The sequence below is a fragment of the Otolemur garnettii genome, unplaced genomic scaffold (genome assembly GCF_000181295.1).
Source record: "Otolemur garnettii isolate 467f Iridium unplaced genomic scaffold, OtoGar3 scaffold00017, whole genome shotgun sequence".
NCBI lineage: Eukaryota > Metazoa > Chordata > Mammalia > Primates > Galagidae > Otolemur > Otolemur garnettii.
In genome coordinates, this window is record NW_003852412.1 from 27927517 (window position 1) to 27942607 (window position 15091).

Genomic DNA, 15091 nt, shown 5'->3' on the forward strand with positions numbered 1-15091 from the left:
AACTTTACCCTTCACAGGCAGTTTCCCCAATAAACCTCTTGTACATATCATACCCTCTTGGCATCTGTTTCTGGGGGAATGTGGACAAAGTGCTAACAGCACTGGCCACCATACTAACCTCTATGCATGCATTATTTCATTTAATCATCACAAAAACCCCATAAATACACTATTCCCATTTTAGAAATAAGAAAACAGAGTAGAAAGTAATTTTCCAACACCATACTACAAGTGACAAGTCTGTTTGACTTCACAATTGGAGCCACAGACCCTATTTTAAAACAACTTTATTTCTTACAAAAAGGAGATAGACTCCTAATACATCTTTCCTGATCCTTCTATGTATACTTACACATAATTTTTTAATCCTAGTAAATGTGTTATTATCACCATTTTACAGATGAAAAATTGTGGCTCAGAAAATTTAAGTAATTTAAGATGGTAATTATATAACTTCATGAGTTAAGGCTCATACTTCTTAAGTCAGGTGTTTACATTTTACTACATTCCCCAATTAATCAAAATGGCAATTATCTCTTTTTTAGCTACCATTTTACTCATTAAAACTTTTTATATGAGATGTGTCTATAAAGATGCATAAAAGTTTGACTTGGCCTCTGTATGTGAACCAAGTTTGTATGTGGCTTTGGTGTTGCCTTTTAGAAAGGAAATACTCAAATGGCTATTTCAACATCATTCCTAGAATCCAATGTGTGGCCAGTGTGTTAGGGTTGGAACGCCTGTCAGAGCCCAAAAGCAGTGGAATGCTCACCTGGGACTCATTTGGATGTCGTATCTCACTACCAAGTGGAGTGTACATATGGGTTGCCTGCTGATATGCTTAAAAGAGCCAGAGAAGTAGAAAGCGTACATTGCAGTGCAGGGCTAGTCCACCTGCACATATTTAGGGAGCTGATGGGAGAAGAGAAAAACAAGGGTGTGTGTGCGCCCGCAGCAGTGGAGATCTGGCTGCATGTTCCTCATAGCCTTGCTTGATTCACCCTTTTTTCACTCCAGTGATCCTCACAGGGACATGACTGTTAGCAATGTTGCCTAGGATCTTAACTTACCTAACACACATACCTGTATCCACACAGATGGGGATGGTATGGAAGATGGTTATCTGAAGCCACAGAGAAGATGAAAAGCCAGTCTCTTATCTTTTGAAAGATTCACAAGAAACCAGTCGTACTGGGAGCCTCTAGAGAAGGAAACACTATGGCTGGGCTACCTCATGGGTTGTGTGGATTGTGCTCCTTGTAAAAGTATTCAAACAAGGGGGATGAAATCCAGTCCATACCCTCCCTGGTGACCCACAAATGAAAGGATACCTTTCCCAATCCTTACAAAAGGAGCATTAGTTATCCAAACACTGTGTCCAACCAAGAGTTAAGGATCCTCAAGAGTTAAGGATGCCTTTTTCTAATACTTACAAGGTGCTGTATACACTAGCTTAACAGGATGAGAGTGAAGCTAATGTCTCATTACATTTACCTTCTGAATTTGCATCAAGTTAAACCTTTTGACTGTGAATAACACGTATAGGCATTCAAACAAGATTTTCATTTGGTGAGAAGCACATCTATGGCGTTCTTCATTTTACAAACAGAATTTGACGACACACATCACTGTCACATTACCTGACTTCAGTCTAAGCATCATACACTCTGTTGGCAATCATTTTCACAGTTGTGCCTAAAACATTTGCTCAAATAGTGGATTCTTGTGGGAGTATATATAAATATGAAGTACAATAAATTTGGAGAGTCATCAAGTTTGGAAGACTCGATCATTGTTGGAGAATTTGCACATAGAGGTAGCTTTAAAAATATTTCTCACAAAAAACAAACTAGAGAGTACTTCAGACTTTGATTTGGAAAACAAGAGTGTGGAACATATTTCAAATTTAAATTTTAAATGATACAGCAAAGCTTTATCATTTCCTATTAAATTTTTTTGTTTGCACTTTATGTTTTTATAAATATAAAAATACTGAAACTGAACCCAACTTGGGTGAATTATTTCGACTAGTAAGAAAGCAAAGAGCGCCCAGTAGTGTGCCATGCAACCTGACGGTGGTTGTGATCACTCTATGCCTCAGCTGGTTTGTTTCATTTCTGAGTATGCCACAGGCAAAGGGTTAAATAGATGTGGTAAAAACAAATTAAAAATTTGATTAATGCAGCAATACGAATCACATGTATTATGGGTTTACGATCTATGGGTCACTAATTCTCCTTCTACAATTTGTAAAAAGGAAATAGATCTATGTCAAAATATTTTACCATAAAAACATTTATTTCCCCATTGTTTAACAGAGGGAAGTTGTTTAAAAGTTATATCCATAAACTTGAACAGTGTGCAGGCTCTAAAAATTATGTAAGTATATTGACACAGAAAGATTAATGGTATATGAGATGGGGAAAAGGTTACAAGACAGTATGTATGTATCATTTTTACTTTAAAAACACACATCTGGCTGGGCGCGGTGGCTCACACCTGTAATTCTAGCACTCTGGGAGGCTGAGGCAGGTGGATTGCCTCAGCTCACAGGTTCAAGACCAGCCTGAGCTAAAGCGAGACCTTGTCTCTATAAATAACTGGGAATTGGGGCAGCTGCCTGTAATCCTAGGTACTTGGGAGGTAGAGGTACTTGGCAATAGAAGAGCTTGAGCCCAAGAGTTGAGATTGCTATGAGCTATGAAGACACGGCACTCTACCAAGGGTGACAAAGTAAGACTCTGTCTCAATAAATAAATAAATAAAAACACACATCTGTAATAATATAGAGAAAAAAGATAAGTGGTTATTTCTGAGTGGTGATATTGTAAGTAATTTTCGTGGCTTATTTGTATACTATAACATTTCTGTTAATAGGCATTTTTTTCATAGCAAAGAAAACAAACACTAACTCCACCCTGCACTTTACCCCAGTTATACACACAAATCATTGCTTATTGTGAAAAGTGTAACATTTCTAACTTGCCCACACAGTTATCTACAGCTATTCCTAAACTCAGCTCGGTACTTTAGCTTTATTATTACTGTTCATCCATCCTACATTTCCTTAATGAATTAAACACTTTTCTCTTTTCAGACCCCTTTGCAGCTTTCAACAGAACACTCTTCCCTCTTGTCTCCCTGCCCAAATCCTCACCATTTCACAAGTCCCAAATTCAGTATCCCTTCATTATGAGATCTTTCCTCATCTACCCTCCTGGAAGAAAAATTTCTTTTTCTCTACATTCCTATCATATTTTTATGTCCAATGATATATGTAAAGTGTCCCTTATCTAATAACTATTTGCATATGTTAATGATAGCTCTCCGGGTAGACCATAAGCGAGAAGGTCCTTCATCTTTGCCTAATTTATAAAGCATTTTTATATCCAATAATATCCTCACAAGATTTAGGGAAAAGAATATTTATTTAATGGCAACTATGTGTCAGGTAATGTGTTTGAGGCTTTATATGTTACCTCACTTAACCCTAACAGCAGTCCTGTGGATCCATTTTACACACAAAACCGTAAGCTCATAAAGGTCCAGTGATTTATTGGTGTCATTGCTGGTAAAAAAAAAAATCATGGCTGCAATTTTTCTTTGAAGTCTAGTCTGTTCTTCCCATTACAGAAACCTGATGTGTAGTCTCTTTACCTACCTGCCCTGGCAATGGAGGCCCATTTGCTGTCTCTGGTACACATATCTTGCTCTGACGCTATAAATCTACCTTTCTCTTCCTCAATGAACTTTGTTCTATGCTTGCCTTAAAAAAAGAAATGGTTGTTCATCTATCTATGTAAAAGCCACATGAAAGACATGAAAACTGTAGGAAATCATAACCTCTTTGAGTCTCTGTAAAAAATGTTTGTAAAATAGGGATTTTTTTTGTGATTTTTTTATTAAGCATTTAAATAAGACAATACACGTAAAGTGCCTAAAATACAGTAGCTACACATGGTGTGAGTATTAGTGCTTGGCTACATTAATTTGAAGGGAGAAATCACAAATCAAGAGCAATGATTGAAGAAAAACCACTGCCTATCTAAAAACTAACTGATATGCAGAAACAATATGTAATCACCCTGAAATAATTTACAACATTTTCAACTGGAGAAATAGAGGAAAAACATAAGTTCAGTAAAATGGCAAAAGTAGGATAAATGGGGAGATTAAAAATTGGTTGAATTTTTAATCCACAAGGAGGTTTGATTATCAATGTGCTATCCTAAATATGGCTGCATTGCTCTCAAAAGGCAAAAAGGCACTTGCCTGCTGCATTAAGGACCTTGAATTGAACATACTGCATTTTTCTGTATGTAGTATGCCCATAATGTTCTAGGTACTATTGTATTTTTCTTTATGGAGTATACTCTTAAAGAAAAAAAGTTCTAGGTACTATTGCATTTTTCTTTAAGGGTATATGCCATAAAGAATATACCCTTAAACTTTTTTTTGGAACTGGCTGTTTTGAAATAAATCAACTGCTCTTATGAGTGGGAAGGGTGACTATTTAAAGATAAGGTGGTGAATGAAACTGCTTACCTGAAGAAACTGCATTACTCAAGAACCAAGTCGCCAAGGTTTACTATATCGCATCTTTCAAATTTTCAAATAAATGACCATCTTTCCTTATATTATCCCCTTTTTGAAAGCATTTTCTCTTTACAACTATTCTGGGTGCCACTTTCCAAAAATTCTCCTGAATCCTTCATTATCGAGGAAACCTGAGGCAGAGCGCGAGTATTCCATCCTCGCACACCTATTTACCTATTACTTGTTTCCAAAAGGTAAAACGTGCATCTAAAGCCCACGCATGAAATTATAAGCTTGGTTCACAGCACCAAGGAAAACAATTCTCCTAGTCTTTGAGAATGTTCGATTAATCCTCCCTTAGGAACGACCCCCACATCCCACTTCCCAAATGTTTGTAAAAGATGCCTTTCCAGCCGACTGCCTATACTTCCCAGGTACTGCACCCCAGAACGACGGAAATAGTCCTCAGGGAAAGAACGGTAAAGCAGCTCTCGAGAATCGGGGGTGATCAGGACTTGCCCAGGCGAGACAGTAAGGGCAGTCCCTGAGCATTGGTAGAAAGACTGGGCACCAGGCCAGTCTGGGTACGCAGTGTCTTAGGCCTCACCCAGGGACATATGGAGACGCAAGGTCATCCGAGTTTCAAGTTGGAGACAGCTGTTGTGAGGGGACAAGACGGTTGGTAAGCGGTATCCCAGGGGCCTTCTCCAGGCAAACAGAGGAGCAAGCGCTGCGGGCCGGATGGGACGCCTGGTTCAACCCTCGCCTACTCCTCGACCCAGCCAAGATTCTGCACCGAACCCCAAACGGTCGGATATACAACCTCAAGAGACAACCCAGTAGAATCACTCACCAGTCTCACATCTCTGGCGCCGATCTCGGAGAAGCCTGACCCACACCTGCCAGAGTCAAGCCCCGCACCACCGAGACCACCCTGGCGACGGCTCCAGAGCGTCACTGACAACCACCCGGAAATAGTACTAGTACTTCCGGGGCGGCCTAGCGCGCGGCGGGAAATTATTACCCAGAGCCCGGATCAGTGAGGCAGGGAGCGCTGCAGCGGCAGTCGTCGTCTCTGCCGCCGCCGCCGCCACCCGACGGGAGCAGCCCGGACACTCCGGCCGGGAAGGTAAAGGGGCTCAGCTCGGAAGACACAGTGTACATTCCCCCTGACTCGGGGGAATGTTTCTTCCCGCGCCGTGCCCCCGAAGTTTCTGCTGTCCCCGGCTGTGAGGCTGGGAAGGGGCTGGGGTGAGCGGCGACAGTGCTGGCCTCTCGCGCTTTCCGCGGCTGCGGTTGGTCCCCGCGGTCTGTCGCCGCTCGCGGCGCCGGAGTGGGTGGGCTGCGGCCGGACCCCGCCCGCGCCTCCGCGGAGCCGGGCTGAGCAGCTCCCCCGCCCCCGTCCGGCAGCTCGGTGCGCGCTGGGAAGTGCTAGGCCACCCGCGTCTCTCGTTTCCATAGAGCCGGCTGGGACGCCTCTCCCTGTTGAGATCCTTGGCTGCTCTCCATGACGGAGAGTCAGGGCAGGAGGCTGGGATCCATCAGGCCCACCTTCCTGTGACGAGGAAGATTGTGTCATTGTTTTCTCCCTAGCAGAATTTTGTAACTTATCTAAACCTCGATATCTCTGTGGCTGCCAAAGGCCTTTAAACACACACACACAAACAAAAATACACACAAACGCACACGCGTTTCCCTAAAGGAGGGGTCTGTGTTCCTCGGGATTATGTCTCAGCCACCTCAAGGCCGGGAACAAAACTTAAGTGGTTATACTGAGATTTTTTTCCACTTTCAATGCCTCTAAATATTGACAAAAAATTGATCCGCTTTGGCTACTTCATTATCAGTATCTGACTTAGGAGTTATATGGAACTTGATTTTGGAGGCGTCAAGCTCTGTTTTGACAAATAACCTATACAAAAAGGAAAAAAAATTCTTTTTTCCTGTAGGCATTGGTAATGAACATTTCACCTCATGTGATCGGTAAATGTGCCTTGTGGACTTTGTGGTTTATATTATTCCTTTACGCCTCAATTCCTACAAATAAATACTGTTGATATGCAAGATGTTCCCATTATTGGAAAGTTTGATTAACCAGTGTCACAGGTGTTCAGTACTTAAGTAGGTAGTTTCAGGTGGATTTATGTAAGGGACGAAATTTGATTATTTTAACGTTAACTCAAAGAATGTTAAAGGAACTCGGATGTTAAATTACATCAGTGTTTAAATAAAGTAAAGACAGCCTTCAATAATACAAACAAACCCCTATTAGGTCTCTTTTCTAAATCCAGATTTTCTTATGACTTATTAAATGAAGTTTGATTATATGCTCTAATACTTTATTGCTCCCTCCAAAGCAGAAAGCGTAGATTATGTGAAGGAATTTGAATGTGGTTATTTTTCATAATCAAAATTCAGAACTTTTTAAGATTTCATAGTAGACACCCACAGTTTCCACTGATGTGCCAAAAACATTGGTTTTTAGGAAACCTATAGTATAGCTTAAGTAGACATTTTCCTTATGTATGTATCTTGCTTATATTACTCTAAAGTTTTCACCGTTTAAACAAAACTCTTAAAAAATAAAACCAATGATTTTATGTAGACTTTGAATAATAAAACCTAAACAAACTGAAGAATCCTTTTCCTCAGAAATACAATTAAGTTGAAACATTACCTCTTACTCTTGTAATTGAGTCTCTCATAGAGAATATATGTTGTAAAAATATACCATGTACAAATGCTAACCTTGTAAGGACATGTCACTACGTAACAGTAAAGTAACTTTAAGGTTACTTTAAGGGAACCTTTATTTGTACTTTCTATCAAAATTACTTTGAAATTAAAAATACACTTTTGTTATTTTTGATGAGGAAGAGAACACATGAATTACTTTAATGATTTATTGATACCAAATTCATTTTGAGAGGAAAATAATGAAAATTTTGTTTTTCATAAGAAAGAAAGACGGCACTCTTTAGAGTATTCCTAGAAATGCTCTGGAATTTTAGATATTCCAGTTATTTTTTGAAGATAACTTATATTTTTAAATCTCTTAAGTGATATTGCTGATCTGAATGTCTTCCCACCCTTGTACTGTGTGCTGCCATAGATTGATGCCTTTTCATGTAATGTATCTTTCTCTTGTACTAGCTGAAAATAGATTGTTTTGTAAAATTATAATGTTCAAAGCATTAGACTAAATTCTGAAAGTCTGGTTGGTACTGTAGAAAGGCATGTAATTTTTGCAGAAACAGACATAGCTTTGAAGCTGGTTTCACCACTGTTGTGTACAGTTGAGCTAGTTTCTTAATCACTCAGATTTCCCAGTGTCCCATCTATAAAAGGATAAACAGCCCATACTTGTGAAGATGGAAATCAGCTGTATGACGTGTGTAGACCACAGTAGGTTCTCAATAAGAATTAAATCCTGCTTGTTCAACCTTAAAGTTACACTCTAAAATCCCTAGGATACCAAAGCAGGTTTGAGTATTCTTCCCCATGGCTAACCAGTATCTACTGTCCGTCCTCCTGAACCTTGTCTTGTCCAGTTTGCTTTATCCCCAGATAACATCTCTTGTCCAGACTGGGCCTTGTAAAGCATTAGATAGATTAGACATCCCCATGTGCCCCCTCGGCCCCTCATTTCTTTCTCAGCACAGGCACTTTACTGACTCATTCTCCATTTCTTCCCTCTACTGCTTAATGTACCATCAAAGAGACTTGATTAATGACTGCTTTCTCAAGTAATGCCATGAAAGTAAGAACATCTCTCAAATCTCATCACCGGAGACCTCTGTCAAATAATTAATACACATATTTATATGTATAATATCTGTGAAGGGTAGGATAAGAAATAAACACTGTCTTTTAAAAAAGAAAATTCCAAAGTCCAGCTGAATAAAAATAGAGCCTAATTTGGCTCCTAGTCCTAAAGGAACCAGAATTTTTAAACTCTACTTGAAGTTACAGTGTTCATAGCCAAACAGTATTTTGCACGCACAGTGTTAGTACAGTGCTATGTGTGTATCTTTTGCAGTATTTGAAACAGGTCCAACACTACAACCCTTATCAGTTTTAACACTTGTTTATTTTCACAGTTAAATATTTGAGATAAGAGAATTCATGAATATCTTTCAAATTCTTTAAGGCAACTGTTATTTGCATTCAATGCTTGGTATATGCTTTTCGGAAGATAGGAGTTTAAAGTAATTTTCCTTAGTTTACTGTAGGTTTATAATAAAAATAGTTGACTAAAATAATGAAAATTGAGACACCCCTAATTTTCATCATGTGCCCTTAAAACCACGAATACCAATGGACATGGAAAATGATGATGAGGTTATGAAGAGTCAGTCATGCCTATAATCCTGGCACCACAGAGGCAGGAGGATCAGAGAATGGGTTGAAGCCAGGAGTTCAAGAACTGACTGAGCAACAGAACAAGATCCCACTCTACCAAAAATTTAAAGATTAGTTGGATGCAATGGTGCACGCCTACTGTCCCAGCTCCTTGGGAGGCCGAGGCAAGAGGATCACTTGAGCCCAGGAGTTTGAGGCTTCAGTGAGCTGTGATCAGGCCACTCCATTCCAGTCTGAGAGAGAGTGCATGACCTTAACTCTTTAAAAAACAAAAAAAAGTGAGAATGACAAATTTTACATGAAAATTAAGGTACAGACTATGTAATACATATGTAAATTTTGTTATATAAATATATTCTCACACACATAAAACCTGAAAGCCCTTCCAAATGTTAACAGTGATATTATAGGCTGAAGGTATTAAGAGGTGATTTTAATCTTTTGTAGTATTTTTCAAATTTTGTATAATCTTGTATTAATTAAAAGACAAATACCTGTAAAACTTGTTTGGGAGGGAAACTTTAGTTTTTAAAGATAAATATATAAGTTAAACTTTTTGAGTAAATTTCTTATTATAGTTTAATAACATACATTTTATTTGTAAGGTATTCTGTATTCTCAAAGCTCTTTTATGTATGAAATGGGTTATAAGAGAATTTATGATACAGAGTAGGAAAGGTTTATCCTTATTTCCTACAAAAGTCTCTTTAAACATCCCTGCCTCTATTTTTTATAGCACTTTCCTCTTTCTCCCAAGGGTTGTGCCCTGTTCTTTCATCTTGCCTCCCAAGCTAGGTCTTTGTGTTCCTATCTGTATTCCTTCCTGCCTCTGCTTTTCTGAGATCCGTTTTTAACATACTCCAGCTGTGCTGTCATATTCTTCAAACATGTTCCAGCTATGTGTTATATTGTAAAGAATTCAAAGGACCTAAAAAGCTAGTTTATAATAAAATGTTCTCAATTAAAATGATGAGTGATATAGGGTTATTTGCATTTCTGACTGGCACCAACTGCAAAGGAATTTCAGGCATCAGGGATAGGCCCATGTGGGCGATATTTTGGGAAAGTCCATACCACAGAGACAGTTGCTTGCTGTTTGTTTATTCATAAGGGCCAGCTCTTTTCACATTCATTTTCTCTTTAGTTGTATTACATGGTTTAAGGTAAGTAACTGATTTTTTTAATGAGTGCAAAACTTTAAAAAATATTGCTAATAACATTTCTTGTAACTAAAAATGTAATATTTTTAATTATTTGACAGTAAAAAGAAAACAACTGTCAAAAATAATGCTATTTTGGTTTTTTTTTTCTTTTTTTGTGTGTTAGGGTAGAATCTTTATGGGAATGATTCAAGGAACACCCCTCATAAGTTCTAGAAATATCTATGATTTTTCTAGAAATACTACTGGAACAATTACGGTGTATTTGCGTTCTTTCTCGTGCTGGAAGACTTCTTGAAGTTAGTTCTTGATCTTTCATACCCCAAAACATACCACCTACATAAAACTTAAGCACACTTTTAGGGATTTTTAATTGTCTGGGGGATTATTATATATTAAACCAAGTTTTATAGTGCTCTCTTTGGGTTCATTGGCTATTTGGCTATTGTTTATTGTTTACTTAACCCTGGCTGGGGTGAGGAATCTGTGGCCTTGGGGCGACATGTGTCTTCTGGATCCTTGCCTGCAGCCTTTTAACTAAGTCAAATCTTATAGAACAAATCCTTTTAATAAAGGGATATGTTCTGTTTGGATTTGATTGAGGGGCCACACTTGGGGCCCTGGGAGGTCACATTTGAGGCTGCAAGTAGCTCACCCCATTCTAGGCCATTAGTTTGTTGCTAAATGTAAACTGTGGCTTTAAGTGGATAATTTTATTTTGTAAAGCTATTATTAGATTAAGTTAATGGAATTTGTTCTCAAAATTTTTGTTAGTTATTTTGTGCTATCACTGGGATTTGTGATTCTGTTAGAGTTTTTCTTTTGATAAACTTGTGAATAAGTGTCCTGTGTTCTATTTTGTTTCACATTCCCATGATGTTTGAGTCAGGATGTCCTGTTATTTCACCTGTGTTTCTTACTTCCCTTTCCTCTTCATATTTAATTTTAGTTTCATACATAGAGCATTTTCAAAGGAAAGAAATTACCTTAGAAAGACTTTCTTCATTCTGCTATTGTGCACTTGGGCTCTCGATTTGACAGAAAATGTTAAGTATACAATGGGGATTGTTTCTACCATATTTATTTCATTAGGTAGTATGTTTAAGATGAAAACTCTGTTTTACACATTGACTCCAGTAAGTCCAAATAATTTAATATGTTAAAATGTCACCTTGTTAATAAATATTCATATCGAAAAATAACTTACTATTTCTTAAGAGGAACATATTATGAGAATTTTCTTCCTTGTATTTCTATATATAATTTAATTTTTAGAAAGCAGAATAATAAAGTTTAGAATACAAGCTTTAAATAAGCTTTTTGGGTTACAGCATTGCAGCAGTTTTATTTTTTCATTGCTTTCTACATATTCCGATTATTTAACATTGGTTTTTATACATTAGTATTTTAGAATAGCAGATAGACAAGATTTAAGAGATTTTAAAACCACTCATACTTCCTTTCTTTGGCAACATGTTTTGAAATGGCCCACTAAATAGCTTTTGAAACTCTTAAGTCCATAAAATGCAAGTAGTAGGAAAGTTTTTATAGAGTTTATAAAACTCTTGTATTCCTCTATGAACATGGCTTTTAAGAACTATAAAAATTATTGTTTGAATACCAAGAGATGATATTCAGATGAATTTTATTACTTTCTGAAGGAAATTTGCTTCAAGGATTGTTAAAAGTGCTTTTCTACCAAAAATGAAAGCAGCATTTCTCTCCAGTTAAGGTCATATACTTTATAATCTGCCTGTGACTTTATGATATGTGTTTATATGTAGTCTTCATCAGACTAAATAGTTACTTCTAGTCTACATGTGACTTTATGTGTTTATATGTATTCTTAATTAGACTAAATCGTTATTTCTAACAACAGAGCATATTCTTTATAAAGTTTTTATTTTATATATATTTATACATATAGCCAGTCTGTATTAATGAGTATTAACACTCCAGAACTACTTGCATGTTATTTAACCCACATAAATGTATAGTTTTATAAAACTGTATGGTAAAGAGTTCCTTAATACAAGAAACTATTTACATTTTATTTGCTGATGGGAGTATTTTACATGTCTGATTAATTTTTCATAAGAGACCAACCTCTGTTATGTGTACTTCATAATTTTATACTGACCAGACCAAATTCTTGTGACATTTTTTTCAAAGCCTTTGTTTCGTTGAATAGCCTTATCTTTAAAGATACTTTCCTCATGCTCTGTATCTGAATTTTAGGGTTTTAGGGGGTTAATATACCCCTTTGCCTCTTTCAGAGTCGTTTGAAAAATAGGAAAATCAGACAGATAGAGGTAAAAAACATCAACTTTTTTACTGGATAAAAATTGGTTGAAGGAAGTGGCTTTGCGCACCTGCAGAGCGGTTCTTAGGATATCCCCTCTGAATGGACTTATTCACACAGGCATCGCGTGACTACTACTGGCAGCCTCTTAGGATGTGTCAGAAAGCATTAATATGAACCTTGTTTGCAAATATGCAGATATAATGAATAAAGCATGTCCATTCGGTTCTCTCAAGGAGCTTCTTCTCCTAAAGGGAGGATTGATAGAGGGATAGAGAAATTAGGAGTACGCTACCCTGGCTGAAGTTCCTCTTACAAACTCTAAGGAAGGAGAAATAAAAGTTCACTTCCAGCTCTGAATAATGCTTGGACTTGTTTATAGTGAGACTTTCTTTCAATTTTTATTCTAAGTGAGTGTCTACCTTTTAATTAATATATGTGTATATGTAAATTTTTTTTTTTTTGGTCTTTGAAAATAGAATTTCTCTTTTTTTTTTTTTTTTGTTTTGCAGTTTTTGGCCAGGCTGGGTTTGAACTCACCCACTTCCGGTATATGGGGCCGGCACCCTACTCCTTGAGCCACAGGCACCACCCTGAAAATAGAATTTCTGTAAAGAACATTTTTCACTTCATCAGTGGTGTGCCCAAACAGTTAATAGTTTTTGAAGTTTACTTTTATGTGTTGAAAGAAACCATTGCTTCTTTGATTGTTGAAAATAGCTACTGTTGTTGCTCTGCCTGTGGCATTAGTTAAATATTAATCCACAGCTACAGTGACAAAATTGTTAGAGAAATGAAAAATTGTCCTGATTGATCTAGTCCTTGTCTCCCTCATCTGTAAAGTAGATTTTTCTCTAAGATGCTATCCCATTCTATGATTCTAACCTCATGTAAAAAAAAAATTATATTCTAATTAGAAATACCAGGCTGATCAAGAGTGAGACTCTGTCTCTACTAAAGATAGAAAAAAGTAGTTGAGTGTTATGGTAGGCGCTTCAGCCCGAGAATTTGAGGTTGCTCTGAGCCATGATGTCAGGGTACAATGTGAGACTCTGTCGCCAAAAAAAAAAAAAAGGAAAGAAAGAAAGAAATTATATGAGTTATGTACCTCTTAAACACAAAGTACTTTGTGAACTATATTTTAAGTATGGATTTAAGTCTCTATGAAAATAAACTCTTAGATAAAAACTGATTTTCAAGGCCAGGTTTGGATTACATGCCTGTAATGCTAGCACTTGAGAGGCCAAGGCTGGCGCATTGCTTGAGCTCAGGAATTGGAGACAACCTTGAGCAAAAGCAAGACCCTATTTCTAAAAATAGCCAGTCATAGTGGTGGGAGCCTATAGTTCCAGCTGCTTGGGAGGCTGAGGCAAGAGAATCACTTAAGCCCAAGAGTTTGAGGTTGCAGTGAGCTGTGATGCTACAGCACTCTACCCAGGGCGACAAAGTGAAACTCTGTCTCAAAAAACAGAACAAAACGAAGCTAATTTTCAGTGTACCTTGTTAAGTGATGAAATTAATAGGTTTATAATGCAAAGTTAAGAAAGGTAGATTGGGAGTAGGATCATTGTGTTTACATACTCTACTAAATTATTATATATAAATGCTGTGGGATCATGAATTCTGTTAGTTTCTCCAGTACTTACACGTGTTCTTTAGTAACTTCCCAAAGACCTTTTAAAAATCTCTTTAGAATCTGTTTAATTGTCCACAGTGTGCTTGTTTGAAAAGCCCTTAGCAACAGTACTTTTAAAATGAAGCCACTGTTACTACATTAGTATTTACATTAGTTTTCATCCTTTTCTAAAGAATTATATTTATTCATCAATGTTATTTAGTGGCAAGTAATGTACTAAGGTAGACTTTCAATGTTCAACCCCTCCCCTCCCAACTCACTTTATTTAAGATCACATTTTGAGGTGATGACTTTTAAAATTAGTTTATATTGTATGTATGTATTTTTAATAAACATTGGTGTTTACAATTAAACCTTTCATGTTTTCTGGTTTTGGTTTCTATTTTAGCACTTACACTTAAGAAAAATAATAAAGTCAACTCTGTAAGCAGTATCTTTAACATAAGTTGTCTTCTGTATGTGTATTTGTTAGATGGAACATGGTGCCCCGAAGCATATCATCCAAATGACAGGATTTAAGATGGAAGAAAAAGAAGCTCTAGGCAAATTGCTTTTAAAACTAGATTGCACTTTTATTAAGAGTGAGGTGAGTACAGAAACAAAGTGTTCAAGATATAATTAAAAAATAATCAGATCTTAAAAATATTGGCATAAGAGTGATGAAATCCCCCTTCAATATTATATAAATAAAAATGATGTGTTATAAAGGAAATCTTACTTTAGTAATATTTCTTCATATGGCTATTTCTCAACAGAAATACAAAAATTGTACACATCTTATAGCTGAACGCCTGTGTAAGAGTGAAAAATTTCTAGCGGCTTGTGCAGCAGGTAAGTTAACTGCTTTCCCCTCATCCTTAAATAAAGCTTCATGTTAAAGAAAAGTTATCTTAATTGCTGGAAAGATAGCATGTTTATTATGTCAAATGTGTTGTTATGATTTTCTTTGAAAATGTTTGATTGTTTTGCTTTATTACTTTTCTGAGTAAAATTTGGCAGCACATGAAAAATGTATTAAACAGGTGAAACTACTTCACCAAAGACATTTACTATAAGTGCTTTACTTTAAAAAAAAGATTTAGCAAAAAGATTGGC

The 15091-nt window shown here is 36.9% G+C and overlaps 1 protein-coding gene across 1 annotated transcript in view; it reads left to right on the forward strand.

The window, feature by feature from the left end:
* The first annotated feature begins 5544 nt into the window (after nucleotides 1–5544).
* The window catches only part of SLF1 (SMC5-SMC6 complex localization factor 1), an 84795-nt gene continuing 75248 nt past the window's right edge, over nucleotides 5545–15091 (forward strand). The window contains exons 1-3 of the mRNA XM_003785981.3: nucleotides 5545–5665; nucleotides 14469–14582; nucleotides 14752–14827. Coding sequence (XP_003786029.1) covers nucleotides 14469–14582; nucleotides 14752–14827 — 190 coding nt within the window. The 5' untranslated portion in view covers nucleotides 5545–5665. The remainder of the gene's footprint in view (nucleotides 5666–14468; nucleotides 14583–14751; nucleotides 14828–15091) is intronic.